Source organism: Myotis yumanensis, unplaced genomic scaffold (assembly GCF_028538775.1).
Source record: "Myotis yumanensis isolate MYYU_CA2020_CCGP unplaced genomic scaffold, mMyoYum1.0.hap1 SCAF_3, whole genome shotgun sequence".
NCBI classification, from domain to species: Eukaryota; Metazoa; Chordata; class Mammalia; order Chiroptera; family Vespertilionidae; genus Myotis; species Myotis yumanensis.
Window position 1 is genome coordinate 201,722,854 of NW_027223754.1, and position 24,325 is coordinate 201,747,178.

At 40.8% G+C, this 24,325-nt stretch overlaps 1 protein-coding gene and 1 non-coding gene across 2 annotated transcripts in view; one reads left to right on the forward strand and one right to left on the reverse strand.

Annotated features, from left to right (window-relative positions):
• ALDH1L2 (aldehyde dehydrogenase 1 family member L2) overlaps nucleotides 1-24,325 on the reverse strand; it is a 48,656-nt gene that overhangs the window by 19,916 nt on the left and 4,415 nt on the right. Inside the window, exons 2-12 of the mRNA XM_070407958.1 lie at nucleotides 22,380-22,524; nucleotides 18,298-18,532; nucleotides 13,438-13,603; nucleotides 11,659-11,760; nucleotides 11,360-11,449; nucleotides 8,601-8,735; nucleotides 7,333-7,458; nucleotides 6,431-6,522; nucleotides 3,680-3,827; nucleotides 1,106-1,225; nucleotides 396-523 (exon numbers count right to left, since the gene is read on the reverse strand). Coding sequence (XP_070264059.1) covers nucleotides 396-523; nucleotides 1,106-1,225; nucleotides 3,680-3,827; nucleotides 6,431-6,522; nucleotides 7,333-7,458; nucleotides 8,601-8,735; nucleotides 11,360-11,449; nucleotides 11,659-11,760; nucleotides 13,438-13,603; nucleotides 18,298-18,532; nucleotides 22,380-22,524 — 1,487 coding nt within the window. The remainder of the gene's footprint in view (nucleotides 1-395; nucleotides 524-1,105; nucleotides 1,226-3,679; nucleotides 3,828-6,430; nucleotides 6,523-7,332; nucleotides 7,459-8,600; nucleotides 8,736-11,359; nucleotides 11,450-11,658; nucleotides 11,761-13,437; nucleotides 13,604-18,297; nucleotides 18,533-22,379; nucleotides 22,525-24,325) is intronic.
• LOC139007871 (small nucleolar RNA SNORA24) lies at nucleotides 10,834-10,962 on the forward strand. The gene has a single exon (XR_011471009.1). It is a non-coding gene; the product is annotated as a small nucleolar RNA SNORA24 (small nucleolar RNA).

The window sequence follows — 24,325 nt, forward strand, 5'->3', positions numbered from 1 at the left end:
AACCAAAACCACCACAGTGTGGTTTTCTATAGCCTTAGACCTTGCCAGAATCTAGTACCGGCCCCTTCCTCTGTCCTTGGAGTAGTGGTAGCTGCCCCCTGTTGCTACCCTTGCCTGGGTACTTCATTATCCCTTGACCTTGCCTACACCTTGGTAAACAGTCTTTTATTAAAGTTCTTTTCCTACTGGGACCTTGAATGGTACAAAAAATAATACAAAAGTCGGGAACTCACATATATGAAATTTTGTATGACATAAATAACAGAAGACATGTTATATAATAGGTGTATATTAGGATGCTTTGAAGAAATATTTTAAATCTTGGCAATGTTAGTCAATATCAAAGTTCGCAGACTTGGCTTCCTTGCCCTCTTACTGGGTTTAAAAAAACATACCTGTACATCAATCTTCCTCTTTCTCTTGCATTCATTCTTCCCCATTCACCATTTTCAAAGGCATCTTTGGCTGCTGCTACTGCTTTATCAACATCCACCAAAGAAGCATAGGATACTTTGCATATTGTCTATTTCAAGATGAGTAAAAGTAGGCTAAAGGTTATTTTATAGTGAGATATATGAATATGCTTCTTCGAATTAATATTATATTATAAAATCCAGAGACTGTTATGATGGAAACCCAATACATCCAGTAACAGAGTAACAAGAAAAGGAGACCCCCAAAACAATTTTAACATGAAAATTGTGAGCCTGAAATTTTGTATTTCTCACTACATTATGGAAAGACTCATTTAGGACAACTATAACTATTTCCTCTAGTGCCTTAGGAAAGTTGAGTTTCTTGCCACGGAGCTTGCAAAGTTTGAAAAATTTCCCCACAGCTTTATTGTGTAGGTGTGCCTCTGATGTGTATATGTATCTGTCTAAATTCATCATAAATATTCACTCTATAAAATAGGCTACGGTAGTTAACAGCAGCCAGGACCGGAACTGAATAGTTGAAAAGAATGCAGGAAGTACATTTATATGAAGTGCTCAGAGGCAGAGTGATAGAATAAAGTAACTTCTTGAGACTGTCTGTCCGACAACTGTGTATAAACCAAAAATCCACAACCAGTGGTCACTATGCCCACTGAGCGATTACTCACAGAGCCGTCTGTTGGGTTGATAGTGTCGTAAGTCTTTCCATCTTCAGCATCTGTGAACTGTCCATTTATGAAACACTGATATGGCATATTTACTGTCATTGCATTGACCTCCTTGGAAACCTAAGAGAGAGTTATAGTAATAGATTCAATGGATTTCTGTGCTTACCCATTTGATACTGACTAGCAATAAAGAAGCTATTCCCTAGTGCAGAAGGAGAAGTTAAGTCAGTGGGATTCTAGTTCCTACTTTCCGAAAAGACAAATATATGTAAGATCTGGGCCTCATGATGTTCAGGCTGGCGACTGAGGCAGGAGGTTGGCATCTGTGATGAAGGAAGTGCTTGAGGCTGGGCTTTATAAGATCTGATTTTTTTCCTTATACAGATGAAGAAACATTAACACAAAAGACCTCCAGATAATGGAAACACTACCATCTAGTGGCAACACCTATGGAGTGCAGCCATTGCTTTTATTTAAGCCTTGAAATTGCCTTTATCAATAGGTTTCCTTTCACACTGGTGCCATTTTGAGTTTTCTTTCCTGATGTTCCTCCTCATTTCCACTCTCTCTCTCTTACATGTGTTGCCTAAATTGCACTCTCCACAATTAGCTAATAAGTGCTGAAAGAAAAGACTGTCAACCAAAAATTCAATTTACAGCAAAAAATACCCTCCAAGAACAAATGAGAAATTAAGTCATTCCCAAATGAACAAAAACCGAGAGAATTCATTGCTATCACATTACCCTTAAAAATACTAATAGTTGTTCTTTGGGCTGAAATGATAGCACACAAGACAGTAACTTAAATCTACATGAAGAAATAAAGAACACTGATAAAGGTAAATACAGAAGCCAGAATAAATGTAAAAAATGACTGCATGAAGCAGTAATTATAAAACGATGTTGGTGACTTTATAATGTAAAAAGTTGTAATTTGCATGACAATAGTAGCAAAAATGAAGATTAGGGAGCAGAGTATGTTGCAGCAAAGTTTTTCTATACTGTTGGTATTAAGTTGGAATTAATCTGTATAGGAAAGTTTTAAGCAAAAATGTCCATTGTAATCCTCAAGGCAACTACTAAGAAAATAATCAAAAATATATAGTAAAAGTAACAGTAAGGGATTAAACGGGCACTCTAGACAATATCCTTTTAATGCAAAAGGAAGCAGTAAAGACAGAATAGAGAAAAAAAGGCATAAGACAAGACATATAGACGCACAAATGACAAAAGAACAAATAGATAAGTTAGGCTTAATCAAATTTTAAAACTTTTGTGTGTCAAAGGACACTATCAAAGGGGTAAAAAGAAAGCCCACAGAATGAGAGAAAATATTTACAAATCATATATCTGATTAGGGTGAAAATATGTAAGGTCTCTTAAACCTCAAAAATTAAAAAGACAAACTCCCAATTGAAAAATAGGCAAAAGATCTGAATAGATATTTCTTCAAAGAAGCTATACAAATAGCCAATAAGCACACGAAAAGATGCTCATCACTAGTCATTAGGGAAATGGAAATTAAAACCACAATGAAATACCAGATTACACCCAGTAGGACAGCTAAAATAGAAAAGACAGAAAATAGCAAATAGCAAATGTTGGTGAGGACATGGAGAATTAAATTTTCCTACATTGCTAGTGAGATTGTAAACGGTGTAGCTATTGTGGAAAAGAGTTTGGTAGTTCCTCAAAAAGTGAAACATATGACTCATCAACTTACTCCTAAATATATACCCAAGAGAACTGAGAATATATGTGCACACAAAAACTTATACATTCATTTTCATAGAAGTATTATTTGTAATAGTAAAAAAGTAGAAACAACCCATATGTACATGAAATGAGGAATGGATCAACAAAATGTAGAGTATCAACACAATGGAATATTATTTGGCCAGAAAAAGGAATGAAATAATAGCACATTCTACAACATGGTTGAATCTTGAACAAATTATGCTAAGTAAAAGAAGCCAGATGCAAAAGGCCACATATTGTATAATTCCATTTATATGAAATATCTAGAATAGACAAACATGGAGACAGAAAGTAAATTAGTGGTTTCCAGGAGCCAGTGGCCAGAGGAGGAGGGCCGAGAATGACTGCCAATGAATACAGGATTTTGTTTGGGAGTGATAAAAATGTTCCATAATCACATAGTGGTGATGGTTACATAACTCTGAATATACTAAAAACCACTGAATTTTACACTGTGAAGGGTGCATTTTATGGAATCTGAATTGTATCATTTTTAAAAAGATTTTAAAAAATTGATTTCAGAGAGAGGAAGGGAGAGGGAGATAGAAACATCAATGATGAGAGTGAATAATCCATCGGCTGCCTCCTGCACACACTCTACTGGGGATTGAGCCTGCAGTCTGGCTATGTGCCCCAACTGGGAATCGAACCATGACCTCCTGGTTCAATGGTTGATGCTCGGCCACTGAGCAACACCGGCTGGACTGAATTATATCTTAATACAACTGTTATTTTAAAAACAAGTGGATGAAAGATATAGCATTTTTAATAGTATAGGAATCTTAATGATTTAGATTTTAGACACCATAGACTTACATAATCCACTACTAGCTCTTCTTCCTGATCTTCTCCTCTTAGTTTCCTCACGACTTTTTGGATGAAGTCTTCAAACTTGGTGGCCATATAGACATCTTCATTCTGTAACTGAAGCCCACCACATTTCTGTCTGATCGCTTCAACCAGCCTTAAAGTAAGAACCAGCTCGTGTTACTCACATTTATTAAAGGATTTAGGGGAGCTGTGTTATTATAGTTGTCGTTTCAAAGTAAAACATGTCACATGCCTATATCTATCCTATGAAGTCTTCTATGATAGCAATCAGAGAAATTGATAACACCAGAAGAAAAAAAATTAAAAAGCTGTGTGGAAGGACAATGGAAGTTCTTTATATGCTTAAAGAGAAAAGAAAGCAAGGCACAAATATTTTAATTACTTGCAATACAAGCAAGATAATAAGGGGCTCATAAAATCAGTTCGTTTTTCTTTCAAATGTAGTCAAGCAGTAATAAAATAAAGGAAATTTCCTAACTGTAAAGATTATGAGAAACACAAGTCATATTTTTTTGGGGGCGGCGGGGAGGGGGCATTGCACTGTTTATTTCTATTAGTTACACTGTGCTTTTAACACATTATAGTCCCTGTAGAGTGGGTGCAGTCAATGGTGAAGTACAGGGGCAGGGAAAACTTCAGAGAAAAGCACAGCAAAATGCTAGTGTTCTGGAAGAACTGCAATAATAAATTAGAGATTAGGATGAGATAATAAGTAGTCAATATACCCATCTCTCTCCCAATATTCTCTCTTGATGTTCTTCTCACCATCTTTTAATGTACATAAACATGTACACGTGGTTATGCTAGGGTGAGGTGAGAGTGGGATACAGGTGTGATAACTCATCCAAGAGGTTTTTGAGCCTGAGTCTGAGATACAACTGTTAAATTGGCTTTGTGGAGAAGAAATCTATGAGGATGAGTTCAGAGGAATGGGAGAGGGAGAGGGAGAGGGAGAGGGAGAGGGAGAGGGAGAGGGAGAGGGAGAGGGAGAGGGAGAGATATTTTTGCCTCTTTCCTTTCCTCCCTCCTCCTCAGAGGCAAGGGAGCAGGAGGGGAGCGCCGCTGGGGAGGAGGGAGGGAAGGAAGGGAGGCTCGAGGGAGCAGGAGGAGCGCCTCTCCACAAGTCATATTGTAGAATATTTTCTCTAGATTGCGTGTAAGAATAAAACAAACATTTGTTTGTATCACATGGTTAATGTAGGTACTAATTAGAACCATAGTTCAATATAATATCTGAAATCTTTTCCAATCCTTTGATTTTTCACTGCTGATTTTTCAAAATACAGCTGTTATTTAACATTTCTTGCATAGCAATGGTGAACTAGATGCACCATAGAAAGCCTACCACAGCTGTTGTTCAGTCATTTATCCTCTAAAAGAGATGAGATGCCTTGGTAATTCAAGATAATAATATCAGATGATCATGGTAAGTCAGACACTCAAACAGGAAATGGGTAATTCCTGCAAGAGTATTTTACTGGCAAAAAAAAAAAGTACTAAATGTACAGGATTAAAGTCTTTAGTCGAGCAAGTTAGAAATTTCTGGGGAGTCATGAGTCATAGCTGAGAAATTTGTAATTTGAGGAACCAAAACTCGACTTTTGATAAAAAGTCATTTCCTCTTGAGATGATTATTTTTGGTTATTGAACTGCAAAAGCTTCATGAATGAAGGGATCTTGTCTTGTTGATGACTGTATCCCTAGTGCAAAAAACAAACAAAAAACTGTTCCTGATATATAGTAAGTGTTCAATAGATGTTGTTAAATAAATGAATGAATAAATGAGAAAACAGAATATTTGTTAAGAACACACTCGCTGTGTTGACATGAAAGGTTGTGTCAAGAGGAGTGACATTGTTTACCTTATTTAGTTAGTGACTATTGTGTCAAAGAAAAAACACCTCTGAACCTGGCCGGCATGGCTTAGTGGTTGAGCGTCAACCTATGAACCAGGAGGTCACAGTTCAATTCCCGGTCAGGGCATATGCCCAAGTTGTGGGCTTGATCCCTAGAGTGGGGTTTGCAGGAGGCAGCTGATCAATGATTCTCTCTCATCATTGATATTTCTATCTTCCTCTCCCTCTCCCTTCCTCTCTGAAATCAATAAAAATAAAAACAACAACACCTCTGCAACTCTCCACTATTAGGATTTTGGTACACTCTTCGTTCCAAAGAGTGGGTTTCTAGGACTCTAGCCTTTTCAACTTGCTGTAATCCTCTGTAGAGAAATTCTGACTATAGGTTAATGATCCTTATTCTCACAAGTAGCCTGGTAATCCTCATTCTAGATAGATCTTACTGGGCAATTTGGGAGGATAGGAAAAAACTATTTTGGTGGGAAGTGTAATCAAGGTCAGGTATCCTTATGGATCAAACTATGTAGGAAATTCCCGATTAACATTTTCACCTGGAACATCCCAATTCCAATGTCAAATTAGAGGAAAATCAGCTAAGAAATATAAAGACACATTTTTAAAGAAAACAAACAATTAGAAGGGTTGCTTTTCTGGGTATATAGGAGATATGAAAACTACTTCTGGTTAACAACAAAGAGAAGGAAACAAATATATATATATTTGACTATGGAAACAAACCAAACAAAAAAGATGAAGAGAAACATAGCAGACAGGTAGGATAAAGTAATAACATCCAGAACAAGGGATTTAGATTTTATTTTCCAAGTCGCACTCAGAATCCCTAGTGGACAGGTGTGAATGAGTAAGGTGGTGGTTTTACCTGACAACATCCATTGAGCTTGCTCCAGATTTAAAGAAGTCTGTTGAGTCTTCAATAACAGGAATGTTGCTTAAAATTCCAGCCCAGATGACCTAGACAACAAGAATAACTTTTCTGAGGGCTGTACCAGCTAGAACACTGGCAGAGACTGGCTGGCTCCTCAGTAAACCGCTTTCTTCTTCATCTTGGATACAGGGCTTGACTGCCTTCCTCAGTATCTCTTCAAGTTAGATGCAGCTGTAAGACTGCCATCCAGCCAATGAATCTGAGTAGAAGTGATCTGCATTCCAGTCTTGGCCCTTGAAAAACTTCCCTCACACAATTCTCTCTGCTCTTTTTGCCCTTCTTGGCTGTCTGGAATGGAGGTGACCCCCAGGATGACCTTGGAGAGAGCAGAACCTCTGAGTCCCTGAATAAGTCGATCCCTAATCCTCAGGTTCCAGCTTTCCCCCTAATTCAGATGCCAACCTGAAACTTGCTTGGGATTATTTCTGTGAGTGAAAAATAAATCCGCATATAAATTTGGGGGTTGATTTCTTATTGTAGCTAATACAAAAGAAGAGGAGCCCTAACCGGTTTGGCTCAGTGGATAGAGCGTCGGCCTGCAGACTCAAGGGTCCCAGGTTCGATTCCGGTCAAGGGCATGTACCTTGGTTGCGGGCACATCCCCAGTAGGGAGTGTGCAGGAGGCAGCTGGTCGATGTTTCTCTCTCATCGATGTTTATAACTCTCTATCCCTCTCCCTTCCTCTCTGTAAAAAATCAATATAATATATTAAAAACAAAAACAAAAGAAGAGGAAATAAACTTCCATCTCTACCACTTTGAGTCCCGATGGGACCAGGTACAAAAGTGCTTCACTTTTCACAGGTAGGAGAAATAGTGAGGTCATCACATGCTCACCTTGATGGTCTCCGCCACCTTCATCTCTTCGGCTGTAAGTTCTACCACTGAGGTCTCACCCGCTGAGAAGTACTGAGAGGCAGGAATCATTTTCCCATCTTCAAACTGTAGATTTCTCACCATCAGCTACAAAGTAGCAACAAAATAAGGAGGAGAATTGAGGGTTCGGGCAATTCAAAAGTGAGGTGGGTGGAAGAAGGAATCATATATTTAAGGAGTAGATTATTTGGCAAATGCAAACATGGATGAAGAGGACTTGCCATTATGTGTAAAGGGACTGAAGTAGTATTTTAACAATGGCAGCAGACAGGAGACAGTTAAGTCTAGGAGTAGATACATCTCAAAATGGATAATAAGTTCCTGAAACATTGACATTTGATGTGGGAATTTGAACTAAAATCTACTATAACTACCACCACTGCCATCATGTGAACACTTCACATGCACATGTGTGTACGTGTATGCTTAGTATGCATATGCTGAAGTATCTTATTTAATCTCATAAGTCCTGATGGAGGCAGGTGCCATTATTAGCTCTGTTGTATTGATGGGGAAATGAGGTTACTGAGGGTAAGTAATTTGCCCAATGCCACACAGCTAGTGAGTAACAGAGCTGTGGTTACAACCCCAGAACTAGCTGAACCCTAAAGCCTGCAATATTAATAGCCGATCTATCCTGCAAGCTAGCGGAGAATATCTGTCATGTGGCAAATTCCCTTTTGCGTTCTTCATGGGGAAGCTTCCCAAGAGCCCACTGAAGCCAGAGCCCACACTCCCAAGCCCAGGGATGAGGGTGGGCACCTGCCTGGTGAGGCCGAGGCAGTGAGCATCTAAAAAAGGACCACACCCATCTCATTTGATCCTCCCAGACTCTGGCAGTGGGAAGGCAGACAGATGGGATTACTCTCTCTGTTTCATAAATAGGGAAAACTGAGACCCAGAGGGGAGAAGCATCCTTCCCAAGACCAGTAGATGGCAGAGCAGGGGTTTATATCCCGTTTTCTGACTAAATTTCATGCTCTTTCTACTACATTGCAAAGCTGGCTGTTCAGGTCCTCGGGGCCATCCTGGGAGCCTTGTTCTCATCCAGGCACATCGAGGTGGCTCATCCCCAGAGAAAAATGGGCACAGGTATCTTGAGCCTCCCACATCTCACTGCAAAGCCAGATGACCTTGTGAAAGATATTCCCTTAATAGCTTGGGGTATAGAAGGAAACCAAAAAAAGCGGGGGGGGAGTATTTTACAGGTGACCGTATTGAACACTCACTGCTTTTCCATCGTTACCAAAAAGAACAAGTCCACTTTTGGTAACAAGGCCAGGCTTCTTGGCACCTTTCATTTCCAGGGGTTCTCCAGGAGGCACGGAGCTATTCAGTAGTGAAGAGCCATAGAACGTGACCATCTAATAAAGAGATCAAACCCAGAGTGTGAAGTGGGGAAGCTGCACCTCTGAACGGGTGTGTGCAAACAGTACTCTCTGCAAAAATGCTGGAATTGTCACTCAGGATAAAATCAGACATCCCCATCCTCAGACTATAACAAGCATCTGTAGAGATGACACAAAGCAAGAGATAGTCTGCAACCATAGGGTTGAAGAGTAAAAAATGTCCCACACCCAGACAACATGAGTATACATTTGTCATTTATTCACATCGATACAAAGGTGAATGAGATGAGAAGCTCTCACAGACTTTGCAGGCTGGAGGTAGGGTTTTTGAAGGGAATGGAGGTGTTGGGGGGGGTGGTGTGTATTCCAATGTATTGTGATGATTGCTTTGTGGGTAGTTCATGGAAATAGGACTGGATCTAGACCAGTGGTTCTCAACCTTCCTAATGCAGTTCCCCATGTTGTGGTGACCCCCAACCATAAAATTATTTTCGTTGCTACTTCATAACTGTAATTTTGCTACTGTTATGAATCGTCATGTAAATATCTGATATGCAGGATGTATTTTCATTGTTACAAATTGAACATAATTAAAGCATAGTGATTAATCACAAAAACAATATGTAATTATATATGTGTTTCCGATGGTCTTAGGCGGCCCCTGTGAAAGGGTCGTTCCACCCCCAAAGGGGTCGTGACCCACAGGTTGAGAACTGCTGATCTAGACCATAACCAAGAGACCTTGTTATTAACTGATTTGTTATTATAATTCTATTACTATCCTCTGTCATTTATTGAGGACAATAAAGTTAACATTTGCTGACTACTTTTGGCAGGGACCAAGCACTTAAATGAATGAACATGTGTGAACTCATTTAATCTTCACATAACCCATAACTCATAAAGGAGGCACTATTATTCCATTTTACAATAAGAAAACCCAGGCACTCAAAGGTTAAGTAACCTGCCCCAGGTTCCATAGCACATAGTGCAGAGCCAGAATTTTAACTGAAACATCCCAGCTCCAGCTCCCACACTCACTGCACTAAACTCCCTCCCTTGGTCCTTCATTGATCCCACATATTTTTATTTTACTATTATTTTTAAAATATATATTTTTATTGATTTCAGAGAGGAAGGGAGAGAGAGAAAGAGAGAAACATCAATGATGAGAGAATCATTGACCGGCTGTCTCCCCCTGGAGATCGAGCCGGCAACCCGGGCATGTGCCCTGACCAGGAATTGAACCGTGACCTTCTGGTTCATAGCTCGAAGCTCAACCACTGAGCCTCGCCAGCCGGGCATGATCCCACATATTTTTATTGGCACCTCATATGCACTAAGAACCCTGCTTCGGTGCTGAGATTATCAAGACAACAACTTGAAGCCCTTACCCCTAAAAGATTCATAGTCTTGTGGAGGAGAAGGGCTAGGTAAATAAAGAGACACAATATATAATGTGCTGTGTCAGAGGTAGGCAGGGTATTGTTGAAACAGAGAGGATGAACCCTCAACCTCAACAGGCTGGACTCGTGAGCAGGTCAGGAAACTTCTTAGAAGAGGTGAAACCTGAGAACTTGAGCTGAGATTCCCCAGTTGAGAAGGCCTTTCCTGCTCTGGTTCCGCCCACCTCCCTTCCCCCACCCTTCCCCATCTCTCCCTTGCCTCTCACACCTGCTGCCCACACCTGAGGCTCCGGCTTCATTGTGACTTTGGGGTAATATATTCTTCTGTTCCCGGGTCTTCATCTCTTTTTCTTATTCTCTACCTGTGACCTTTTCTCAACGTGCAATCAAATAAGTCAGCTTTTTCAGGAAGCCTTTCCTACCACACCTGAATCTGGGCCTCAGGGATGAATAGCACTTATCCTATTGCATTTATTCACTTCTCTGCCTTTCCCATAAAACCGCAGGCTCCGTGAGAGCAGGGGTTGTGCCTACTGTCTGCTCCACAGCAGATGCTCTCTGTGGGCTGAGTCACACATACCTAGAATCACAGACCCTCCTCATGACCAAGGGAAGACCGGAGGAAGCCTAGACTTATGTGTAATACCTCTTACAATGGTAACATGAAAAAAAAACAACAACAAAAAAACCCAAAAACGTGGTCCCTACTCCATGCATCTTTGGACACCTGTCAACTGTGGCCGTCTCCCTTCCTAGTTGTGGAAGAGCATTTTCTTGTTTATTGGCAAAGCTGTCACATAACTGGTATCAGATTCTGACTTGCACAAGTAACATTCTTCACTTTTAAAACCCTGGAGGGTGCTGGGTTATTGCACAAAGGTCTATTTTTCAAATGTTTCTGCGAAGTTGAACTAATTATTGCAATGGGTACAAGGTGCTTTGTGGGTAAGTTCATGGAAACAGGACTGGATCTAGACTGTAACCAAGAGAACTCATTATTAACTGATTTGTTATTATAATTCGAATAGAGGCCCATTGCACGAAGAGATCCGTGCAATAGGCCTTCCTTCCCCTGGCTGCCAGCACCGGTTTTCCTCCGGCACCCAGGAAATGATGTTATGGGAACAAAATAATGTTCTGGAAACGGTAGGGAAAGTATTTCCAATATAGGCCTTGTTAACATAAGAAACATTAAAACCTGTTTTTAAAAAAAAAGTGATCCCTAGAACATACCTGTCCATTTATCTCTGTCCAAGCGCCAGGGACTTTATCATGGCCTCGGATCCAGTTGTGTAAAACTTCAGCAGACTGATCCCAAGAAATCTAGGAAAGCACAAAGCACAGGTTGAACCTCTTGGTGGTGACAGCGTCAAAGACAACGGAAACATTTCCGTCCCTCAGAAGTAGAAGTAGAAGTGGTTGGGCTGGCTGGCTTGGAGATCTGCCTTTGGGCAAAAAAATAGTACACTGGGAACCACTCAAAGTTTGAGGGTCATGAATTTTGAAATGTGCTATTGAGTTGGTATAAATACCTCAGCATTTTCCTTTTTCTGGATACCTTCATAGGTTGCCCCTTCTTCTGGCTGGGGAATCCGAGGAGCTTTTCCATCAGCTATGAGTTGAACAGCTTCCACCTAAAGCCAGAAACGTTACCTGTGTCACAGTCCAATGGGCAACAACAGGATGATCTGTTTAACTGAAGTTTCTGCTCTACAGAATTACTGCATATAAATCTGCCCAGAGAGTCAGGCTATATAATAACTAGCATTTCTTCAGATCTGTCTATGTGCCAGGCAGCGTGGTAGTTACTTCATGTGAAATACCCCTTGCAACTTCACTCCAATCCTGCAAGGTGGATATTATTATTCCTGTCTCACAGATGAGGAAACCGAGGCTTAGAAAACCTAAGCAGCTAGCTCAAGATTACAGAGATGGCCTGTAGGTTGTCAGAAGAAAGATCTGCACCCAAGTCCATCTACTGCCAATATCAAGTCTGCACTTCCTTCTTTAAACAAATTTCAACCTCTCCTGGGCGATTCAATGGAAATTTCAGGTATATTATTGTAAAATAAGTCATGATGGGTTATTTCGTCTCATCATGATGATTCCAGACAGTGATACATTGCTATATGGAAGTCATTCAACTTGCTTTCTAGCTTAGGACACCTGGAAGTTTAAAAAGTTAACATCTACCCATGAGTTGGATTGCGTTTGGGATGTGTCCTACTTTCTCTTCCATGTTATATTTATATTTATGTTTGTCTGGAGTTGAGAGCCTCTCTCCTTCACTGGGAGGCCTATGTGAGCTCAAGTTCTCAGATTTCTCTCTAAGCACTCAGAGCTGTTGACCAACCTCCCCAAGAGCACATGGAGCAAACCACCTGGGAACAAGGACAAGTTTACAGCTCATTCATTCTACCCACTTCTAGCTATCATATCACCTGGGTTTGGGTACCAGAGCCAGATTGGAAAAAACGCCACTGAACACATATAATACTATTTTGATTGTATTATGTAATTATCATTTTTGAGCACCTATTGTATGCCAGGTGCTTTACACAAATGCCATTTAATTTTCACAACAACTATCCGTCAGGTAGTATTATCTAGATTTTATAGATAAGGAAACCAAGGCTAAAGGGTCTAAGTGTCCTGCCCATTGTCATACAATAAATAAGTGATAGAATGAGAACTTTGGTGTCAATAAATCATTAAATGATACAAACAGAATACTGCTCTCCTCCCTCTGAAATCAAAGGCTGCTGCTGTATATCATCTTACTGTCCATCTCTGTGTTGCTACTTCTACCATATCAAACTCTGGAAAACATTAAATAACAGTAAAACTTATCTTTCAATACTTTTACAGGTTTATATAGTTTTACTTTGTGGGGTACATGCTCTGAGCACATCTGAACAAATAGAGCAACACCAAATTTCACCCCATTATATAGACTGATTTCAAATACTTTTACAGGAAGTCCAAATTACATAGCACAATTTCTTAAGATTCTCTGTACTTCTTTACAATTAGTGTTATAAGCAGGGTTGGAGATTCAAGTAATTGGCAAAATAATTGAAACAGTTTGATTGCTAGTCATCCATTTGATCATTGCTCTCAGAAGATCAAATCAGCTTCATTGACTAGAAATTTTAAAGTTCAGATATCCACCCTAAATACACTATCCTACTGGTAAATGTAAAAGTTCATTTTATTTGGATTTACATTTTTAATAAAAATTCCTAAAAGAAAAATATCTTCAAAACTCTAAAGGTTTACTAAATTCTTCTTGATGGCATAAATGTACTAACCATGGCTTTGATTCCTTCAGGAAAAAGAAATCGATTATATAGTGCATCCACTGTATCATTGGGTTCAACATCACATGACCTCTGAAGAAGGATGGGTCCTGTGTCTAAACCATCATCAGCCCAGAATACAGAAAATCCAGCTTTCTTATCTCCCATAATTAGAGTCCTGTGAAAATAAAGAGTTTCAACTTAAAAGTTTGGTTAACTGTACCATAAAATGATGAATTAGTGATAGTAAAGCAAGGTAGTTACAATGGAGAGTTGATTGTGAATGAAGCTACTGTGAGATTTTTTTTAAAAAATAATTTTTGATTGATGTCAGAGAGTAAGGGAGAGGGAGAGAGAGATAGAAACATTAATGATGAGAGAGAATTCACTGATCGGCTGCCCCCTGTACACCCCGCACTGGGAATGATCGAGCCCCCAACCCGGGCATGTGCCCAGATCGGGAATTGAACCGTGACCTCCTGGCTCCTAGCTCAATGCTCAACCACTAGGCCATACCACTGGGCTGTGAGAAATTAATAATAGAGCTGGGAAATGTCACCACTTATAAAAAGCAATACTTAATGGTACTGCTATTTTATACATCCATACATCTCTAGTCTTGTTAACACATACTAATGACTTACAGTCTACTGAAAACGGCATTAGAGTCCATCATTACTACCACTCACTGACTACCTGGTGTCGGCTTCCTACAGCAGCATCAAGTAATTTTACCCACCTGGGTTCAATTCTTACCTCATATTTGACCCTGTATTAGGTAGAATAAGATAATGGGAGATAAAACTAAGGCTGCTTAGTGCAATGTGAAGAGGAAAACTGATTGTTGATTTAAGTTGTGCAATTCAGGAATAAGCATCATTTAGAACTAGAAGTCTGCATAAATTCTAGTAAAAGATGGTTGATTAATTCAACTAGCATTTGTATTTTGGGCTCTATAAAGCTTAGCCTAAGAGAAAATGCCCTACCTATGGGGCATAATACATATGAACTGGGTATGTGGACAAATAAAATCACATTAGAGAGCAGGCTAATGAAGTAGTAGATCAGCCATGTCCCCGATCGAAATAATTTTTACTTCTCTGAGCAATTAATCAAGCCAGACCTAAATAAATCAACCAATCACTCTTTTCAGAAATGTTGTGGAATTAATTGGCTTTATGTTACCAAGATCCTTGAAAATATTCATATACTTTGACCCAATGATTCTGCGTGTAGAAGCAATGTGAAATGAAAAAAAACACACCACAAGTTTAAGTACACAGATATGCATTACAGTACTATTTAAAGAGCAAAAAGAAATCAATTTATGTAATCAGATTTTAAATATAATGAATGAAATGTTCATCACACTTAAGCTAAGTATAGATTTTCTGTCTATTCAATAATCTGACGCTGAGAGATATCTGGGAGATGTGCAGGTAAAGGAAAGAAGGTAGAGAAAGTGGGCAAGGCCCACAACATGATGTACCTATGGCAGTGGTCGGCAAACTGCGGCTCTCGAGCCACATGTGGCTCTTTGGCCCCTTGAGTGTGTCTCTTCCACAAAATACTGACTTCTGTGATGGGCCACGAAGTTTTTTTTTTTTTAAGTTTCTTTTTTATTTTATTTTATTTATTTATTTTTAATTAAATCTTTATTGTTCAGATTATTACAGTTGTTCCTCTTTTTTCCCCCCATAGCTCCCCTCCACTCGGTTCCCACCCCGCCCTCTGCCCTTACCACCCCGCCCTCCACTGTCCTCATCCATAGGTGTACCATTTTTGTCCAGTCTCTTCTCACACCCCCTACACCCCTCCCCCACCAAGAATAGTCAGTCCATTCCCTTTCTATGCCCCTGATTCTATTATAATCACCAGTTTATTCTGTTCATCAGATTATTTATTCACTTGATTTTTAGATTCACTTGTTGATAGATGTGTATTTGTTGTTCATAATTTGTATCTTTACCTTTTTCTTCTTCCTCCTCTTCTTAAAGGATACCTTTTAGCATTTCATATAATACTGGTTTGGTGGTGATGAACTCCTTTAGCTTTTCCTTATCTGTGAAGCTCTTTATCTGACCTTCAATTCTGAATGATAGCTTTGCTGGATAAAGTAATCTTGGTTGTAGGTTCTTGCTACTCATCACTTTGAATATTTCTTGCCACTCCCTTCTGGCCTCCATAGTTTCTGTTGAGAAATCAGCTGACAGTCATATGGGTACTCCCTTGTAGGTAACTAACTGTTTTTCTCTTGGTGCTTTTAAGATTCTCTCTTTGTCTCTTGCTCTTGGCATTTTAATTATGATGTGTCTTGGTGTGGTCCTCTTTGGATTCCTTTTGTTTGGGGTTCTCTGTGCTTCCTGGACTTGTAAGTCTATTTCTTTCACCAGGTAGGGGAAGTTTTCTGTCATTATTTCTTCAAATAGGTTTTCAATATCTTGCTCTCTCTCTTCTTCTGGCACCCCTATAATTCAGATGTTGGTACACTTGAAGCTGTCCCAGAGGCTCCTTACACTATCTTCATATTTTTGGATTCTTTTTCATTTTGTTTTTCCAGTTGGGTGTTTTTTTGCTTCTTTGTATTTCAAATCTTTGACTTGATTCTTGCGATCCTCTAGTCTGCTTTTGGAACTCTGTATAATATCCTTTATTTCAGTCAGTTTATGCTTAATTTCTAGTTGGTCCTTCTTCATATCCTCGAGGGTCTCACTAGATTTCTTGAGGGTCTCACTAAATTTATCAGCGGTTTCTAGAAAATTCTTGAAAAACCTTATAAGTGTGGTTTTGAACTCTATATCCTGTAGTTTGCTTTCCTCCATTTCTGTCATTTGTGACCTGTTTCTTTGTCTCCGCATTTTTTATGCTTCTCTGTGTTGATAGAGTGGCTTTCTGTGCTAGGTGTCCTATGGGGCCCAGTGGCTCAGCCTCCCCAATTACCTGAGGTGGACACTCTTGGTGCACCCCTTTGTGGGCTCTATGCACAGTCTTGTTGTAGTTAAGCCTTGATTGTTGTAGGTATCACTGGGAGGAATTGACCTCTAGGCCAATTGGCTGTCAGAATCAGCTGTGTCTGCAGTGGGAGAACTTCTGTGCTGAAGACACCCTTATGGGGCAAGACTTGCTTCAGTGGGGCTTTGGTGCTCACTGAGTCTGCCCCCTGAATGTGTTCCTTATGGATCTGAGGAGTTGTAATCTGGATGGTCCCACTCTGACCACTGGGTACACTGGCTCTTGGATCTCTAAGGAGGTGCTAATTTAGCCTCTGCCCAGCAGGAGCTACAAAGAGATCTGCAGATTCCCCTTCCTTTTTTGGGGTTTGGAGGTGCCCAAATGAGGCCCAGCTGTGAAGCAATGCAAGCTGCTGTGGGGCCTTGGGCCTTCTTTTAGAAGTTCTGGGTCTCTCTGACCCAGCTGCAGTTTGTTAGGTAATTTTCAGATTGCAAAGGGCAGGCCTTTCATATGCAAAAGCTTCTGTGCACAGCTTGGGTGGGGCGGGGTCTCAGGGGATCAACAGGGCAGAGCAAGCAGCTATGGCTGCTCCTCAGTCCTACCCTAAGAGGCCCCGAGTCTCAGTGTCCCAGTAATCGCTGCAAGCACCTCCGAGAGAAAGCCACCCTTGAGTTCCAACCGATGCCAGACAGTCCAGTTTCTCCCCATATGAGTCTGGATCCCCAGAGACTTGCCCAGAACTGGAGTTCAGAGCAGTCGGGAGCTTGAGACTCCCTCCTGATTGAGAAAGACAACCGTGTCCTCAGTTACCAGTCCTTTCCACGTGCACCTTCGTACCTCTGCACTTTACTTCCCCACCTCCTCTGAGTCTCAGTGTGCTTTTCTCTTTCCTTCTAGTTGTAGAATTTCCACTCAGCCAGCCTTCTTGTGGTTCTGGATGATGTCCGTTTTGTCTTTTAGTTGTATTTTTGAAGTGGTTGTGCGAGGCAGCAATTTCCGGTGTTTACCTATGCCGCCATCTTGGTTTCTCTCCCCTGGGCCACGAAGTTTCAATCGCACTGTACATGCACGCCCGCACATGGTATTTTGTGGAAGAGCCACACTCAAGGGGCCAAAGAGCCGCATGTGGCTCGAGAGCCGCAGTTTGCCAATCCCTGACTTATGGCATTGGGTACCTACAGTGTACCAGGCATTGTTCTTGATTCTGGGAAATACAGCAATAAAATAGAACATAGTCCCTCCCTCAAGAAGCTTAAAGTTGAGTGGGGGAAGACAGACAACAAAGATAATTTCAGGTAACTCAGCATTTCCTGAAATGTACTTGAGATGTTCTATGCAAAAGAAAAAAAAAGTTCTATGATCAAATAAGTTTGGGAACACTGTGTACTCAGATTCCCTCCGGGAGATTATGATGCTAACATTACAAGCTCTAACAAGTCCTGTGATAAGAAAATCCAGTATAACCAAGCTTGTCTGATGGTAGAACCTTTGTTTAAACCTAGTTGAAGCCCATTCTTGTAACCTGGTTACAGACCACTCTTGGGAAATGCTGTTTTGTCTTATGCAGTTCCTCTAACTCTCAGGAGAGTTCATGCAACAGTGGCAATCATACAGGACCTCACAATTGTTCAAGCGTACCTACTTCCTTGATCATCTAGGTAAAAAACAGAAAGATTGTGGGCAATAGGAATAGGCTCATTTTCTCTGTTATTAAAAACATCTCACCAGTCTAGTCCGCATGGCTCAGTGGCACATGCCCGGGGCACATGCCCGGCTTATGGGCTCGATCCCCAGTGTGGGGCATGCAGGAGGCAGCTGATCAATGATTCTCTCATCATTGATGTTTCTGCCTTGCCTTCTCCCTTCCTCTCTGAAATTAATTAAAAATAAAATAAATAAAAATAAAACAAAACATTTCACCAGTTGATAGCAGAGGCTCCTCTGTGCCTGGGAAGGATGGACGGGTGGTAAATGATGGAACCGTGCTTTGGGCTGTCAATTACATCCATGGGGATGAACTGTGTGCAGAAAGGAAGCACGTTTAGCTCGGCACCCACGGATCTGTAGGCCTCTGCCACCTCCTTTATGGTCTTGCCCTTGACTCTCCATCTGGGGAACTTGAACACAGGGGTCCCATCTTTCTCTGCAGCCAAAGCTGAGCATGAAAGAGAAGATTGTTTTCATTAAAAATAATTTTAGCCGTAATTTCATATTGCTGTAGAGCTACACATTGTAATTTTATAGCTTTGTGAAACATTTACAAATAAAACATGGCGAAGAACAATTTAGATTCTGGCCAGGATTTGACCTGCTATAATTTTACCATGAACCGTTTATGTTTCTACTGTGATTTTTTTTTAAAATATATTTTATTGATTTTCCACAGAGAGGAAGGGAGAGGGATAGAGAGTTAGAAACATCGATGAGAGAGAAACATCGACCAGCTGCCTCCTGCACATCTCCTACTGGGGATGTGCCCGCAACCCAGGTACATGCCCTTGACCGGATTCGAACCTGGGACCCTTCAGTCCGCAGGCCGATGCTCCATCCACTGAGCCAAACCGGTTTCGGCTCTACTGTGATTTTTATCTATGTACTAGAGGTCCCATACACGAATTTGTGCATAGGTAGGGTCCCTTGGCCTGGTTGCCAATCAGGGTGGTCTCACCGCGGGGAGGGACCGCGGGAGGTTGGCTGGACATGGAAGGTTGGCTGTGGGAGTGCACTGACCACCAGGGGGCAGCTCCTGTCTGAGCAGCTGCCCCCTGGTGGTCACTGTGCGTCATAGCGACCGGTCATTCAGTCGACCGGTCATAACGGTCGCTTAGGCTTTTGTATATATAGATTTAAGGTATAATGTTTGAGCTCAAACATTTGTAGCTAGATAACATTTTTTGAGATTTTTAACTGAGGCTTTCTTTTATGGATCAAAATTTGTACTTCTCTTACTGATCCCGCCATTTAAAGAACATTTGCTTGTTGTTGTTTTTTTAAATATTTGGAGCCAGGTGCCAATACATCACCACCCAAATTAGACATACTTAGTCTCTGGCACAGTTGGAAAACCTCAAGTTTCTTCCCATGCCCGTTGGTTGAGGAGAGTCCCTTTAATCACAGGGCAAACTGTAAACCAGGACACCTTCTCTCTGCCAAACAGGCAGAGTCCAAAAGATAAAGGAAGAAAGGAGCTTAGCTGAACCTGTCTAGTTCCTTCACCCAAGTTCACCAATCTGATAAGTTAGGGGAGGAGAGGCCAAGACTGAAGAACACATGCTCCCTGTAGGGTTCGGCCATACTGGAGCAGATCCTAGGCTCTGTCCTGGAAAGTGTCCCTTCTTGCCCAGACAGGGTGGCTCAGTGGTTGAGTGTCCACCCATGAAGCAGGAGGTCATGCTTGATTCCCAGTCAGGGCACAGACCCAGGTTGCAGACTCAGTCCCCAGTAGGGGGTGTACAGGAGGCAGCTGATCAATGATTCTCTTTTCCTCTCTCCCTTCCTCTCTCTGAAATCAATTTAAAAAACATATTTTAAAAAATAAAATAAAGGGAATGACTCCATTCTACCTCTGTGTGAAATGGACTGGCCCTCAAAGTGCAGACAGCGCAAGCATGTTTTTTCCATAATAAAAACTCATTTTTACTTCTATATACCCTAAAATATTAAGTACATTTCTTTTTCATTGGTAACTCAAAGTAACTACATTTTAGGCTTTTTACCTATATATTTTTTGGTTCCCTTTCCTTCTCTTAATCCAATCATCAATATTCATTGATTCCAGATGGGATGCCTACACCACAAAGCCTCAATTCCAAAGCCTAGTAAGTCTTGAAGGCCATCAAGATCAATCCATGTGGAAGAACTTGAGAAACCAGTATAATGATGTTCATAAAATGTAAATAATCATAAAATGCTCAAAAACTGTAAACAACTCAAATGTCAGATAATAGGAAAATAGATACATGGTAAAAAATAAAAGTTAAATTGGGAGAAAATTGTGAAAGGTCTAAGAATCACATGCTTGCAATTCTTCTGAAGTCCATGTACATGGCAGAGACTGCTAGTTGACTCCCTTCATCCTTTATGAGTGGATTCCTATAATTTAGCTGAACACATAGCCACACTGAATAAAATCTGTATGGCTCAGCCTGTCCTGCAAATAGATTTGACCTGTAAGTAAATTCTAGCCAATGGGACACAAGTAGGAATAATATGTGCATCTTCTGGATTATGCCCTTAATGAAAAACTTGCCCTCTACTTCTCTTTGTCTTGCTGCTTGCTGGATGCAGACTGGATAGTCAGGGTAGAAGAAGCTACCTGGACCATGGGATGGAAGTCCATGGCAAAACAACAGAAAGAGCTTTCATTGTGATAAACGCAGAACTGTCACAACAGTTCAGATGGCCAACCCAGACTTGAGAAATGAACTTCTATCTTAATTCAAGCTAATATTATTTGGGGTCCCTCTGATACAACCGAAAATCTGATATCCTAAATTTAAGTCTTCCCAAATATCCCACACAGAACTAGTGAAAATAGAGAGATAGTCCTAGCAACAGGAATCATTCAAAAAGAAGCAGTTGGAGCCAGGTATATAAAAATGCATGAGGCAGGTTCCCTCAGAATTCCCCAGGTTGAGGAAACCTTTTTCTGAAACAAGGACAATTTTTAAATCAGTGATTAAATTCATGTGCATATGGGTTCTTGGCCCAACTTTTCTTTTAGTTTGACTCTTGAAAAATAATATTAAAATATAACATTGTTAAAAGCAATAACAAGAATGAGGAAAAACCCCAGAGCTGCTTCTTTCAAGAAAAAAGTAAAATTTCAGGGTTATTGGTATATTATTTTTCAACCAACGTGTTGCATCATACCATGACTCATGAAGTCCCAAGTCGTAAGCCAAGATTTCTAGGCACTATCCTGTTCCTGACCTGTATTATTTGTAGACTGTTTCTATCTCTGTGTCTTCCACCCTTTCTTCTTCTTTTTTTAATCCTTACCTGAGGATATTTTTTTCCATTGCTTTCTGGAAAGAGTAAAAGAGGGGGGGGGGGGGGGAGAGAGAGAGAAAGAGAAAGAGAAAGAAACATTGACAGGAAAGAGACACATCGATGGGTTGCTGGGAATCCAGTCTGCAACCTGAGACCCTTTGGTGCATGGGCTGAGGCTCTAACCATTTAGCAACACCAGCCAGGGCCTTGCACCCTTTCTTGACCTAACCATAGCATGCAAATCAGAAACACACTGCAGCCCTAGACGGTTTGGCTCAGTAGGTAGAGTGTCGGCCTGCGGACCAAAGGGTCCTGGGTTTGATTCCGGTCAAGGGCCTGGTCGGGGTGCGTGCAGGAGGCAACCAATCTGTGCTTCTCTCACATCAATGCTTCCCTCTCTCTTCCACTCTCTCTAAAAAAAATATCAATGGAAAATCCTCGGGTGAGAATTAACAACAACAAAAGAAACACACTGCAGGTTTGTTCTGAGGATGGCTGTCTTCTTTATCTACCGTAATCACCAAGCAGCCCCAGCTATAATTTGTTCTGAGACAAATGCCTTCTTTATGACCCCACATCAATATCTAGGATTGGGTGTGGTCTTCCCTGTATTCCTTTTGGCATCTCTGCATCAAGTATTATTCTTTGAAAAGTCACAAGTGTAACTCAGAAAAAAATATATGCCTGGAAATTCCGCTGATGGATCTGATTATTACTATGGAGATAAGTGGAGAAATTCAATACAACAGGTGCCTGCTCCTTTGTCTTGGGACCCACAGAGAAGGAGAATTTTTGACTCTTATGTCCACCATGCCAATAGACTTGGCCAGACAAGGCTTTCAATAGGTCTGGTGGGAGCCGCAGAGCCCAGAAGGGAGGCATGCAATCTAGGTCTTCCGGGCCTGTGGCAAGTCAGTGGAAGTACAGAAATGCTAATGAGAGATGCCGGCTCTGAGTGGGCCCCAGGCTGAATAGTTGCAAGTCCAGTTCAGAGTCCTTGATACACTCACCCAGTGGGTCAGCTTTTCCATCCTTGTCTGGAACTGTGAACACCCCCACCACTCGATGGCCCTCTTTGCAGAGGTGGCTGTAGACTTCTTGTCCAAAGAGGCTCTGACCAATAAGGGCCAACTTCAGCTGGTTTTTGAAATAAACCTGTGAAATAATTCAATAATGACAGATGTTAGCATGGACAGAAGACATATGGGTAATATTCATTTTTAAATCATTCGAGATGACTTGAGGACAACACAAGGCTCAAAGATCTACTAAATACATTTTTTACTAACATACGCTGAACCTAGACCAGTGATGGCGAACCTATGACACGCATGTCAGAGGTGACACGCGGACTCATTTTTTTTGGTTGATTTTTCTTTGTTAAATGGCATTTAAATATATAAAATAAATATCAAAAATATAAGTCTTTGTTTTACTATGGTTGCAAATATCAAAAAATTTCTATATGTGACACCGCACCAGAGTTAAGTTAGGGTTTTCAAAATGCTGACATGCCGAGCTCAAAAGGTTCGCCATCACTGACCTAGACTATCTGAGATCCAAACCTAGTGTCACCCACCCCTTATTAGTTGTGCGGCCTTAAGCAAGTAACTAACTTCTGTTTGCTTTTTTTCTCATCTGTAAAATGGGAATAATAACATCACCAACCTCATACAATTTTGAAGTACAGGACTTTAATATGCAATAGGCTTAGTGCAGTGTCTGACACCAAGTGCTGCTTAAGTAAAAGCTTTAATAATGTTTTAAACGCCCTAGCTGGTTTGGCTCAGCGGATAGAGCGTCGGCCTGCGGACTCAAGGGTCCCAGGTTCGATTCCGGTCAAGGGCATGTACCTGGGTTGCGGGCACATCCCCAGTAGGGGGCGTGCAAGAGGCAGCTGAATCCATGTTTCTCTCTCATCGATGTTTCTAACTTGCTATCCCTCTCCCTTCCTCTCTGTAATAAAATATAAAAAAAAAAAAAATAATAATGTTTTAAAGATTTTACTACTTATGTGCTTTTTAACACTGGTTTATGTATTTGTTTGTTTTTTTCATAAAGTCCAGAATTCCAAAATCCTTGGTAAGTGGATCCAATTCATTTGTTCTTAAAACCTGGATTGATCTAATGCAGTGGTCGGCAAACTCATTAGTCAACAGAGCCAAATATCAACAGTACAACGATTGAAATTTCTTTTGAGAGCCAAATTTTTTAAACTTAAACTATATAGGTAGGTACATTGTTATTAACTTAATTAGGGTACTCTTAAGCTGGCCTTTGATAAAAACGTGGTATTTTGTGGAAGAGCCACACTCAAGGGGCCAAAGAGCTGCATGTGGCTCGTGAGCCGCGGTTTGCCAACTCCTGATCTAATGGAACATTCCTTTAAAAAAATATATATGTATGTATTTTTTTTTCAGAGAGGAAGGGAGAGGGAGAGAGAGAGAGAAACATCAATGAAGAGAGAGGATCATTGATCACTGTCTCCTGCATGCCCCACACTGGGAATCGAGCCCGTAACCCAGGCATGTGCCCTGACCGGAATCAAACCGTGACCTCCTGGTTCATAGGTCGCCTTTTTAGGCATGAACTTAACAGTATACAGGCTCACACCTTCCCTGTAATTGAGCTGATAATTAAACAATTGAGGTTTTAAAAATCCTTTTCCAGGGCCAGCGGAAGTTTCTATCCCCAAAGAGCCTAGAGAGCTTCAACATCTAACATATATTCACAAGCAAATATTAACTCTGCCTATGGAAACCATGTAACTATTTCATTTCCTCTCATCAAAAAATCTGAATGTTCTGTAAACATTCTGTCTTCAAATCCTATAATTAATGCTGTGGCTTGAAATAGAACTTACATGTTGTCTATCTTACAAAAGGTGGCTTTACCTCATGCCATTACCAATGCCAGATATTTTGAAACATCTGAAATACTACTCTTAAAACAAAGG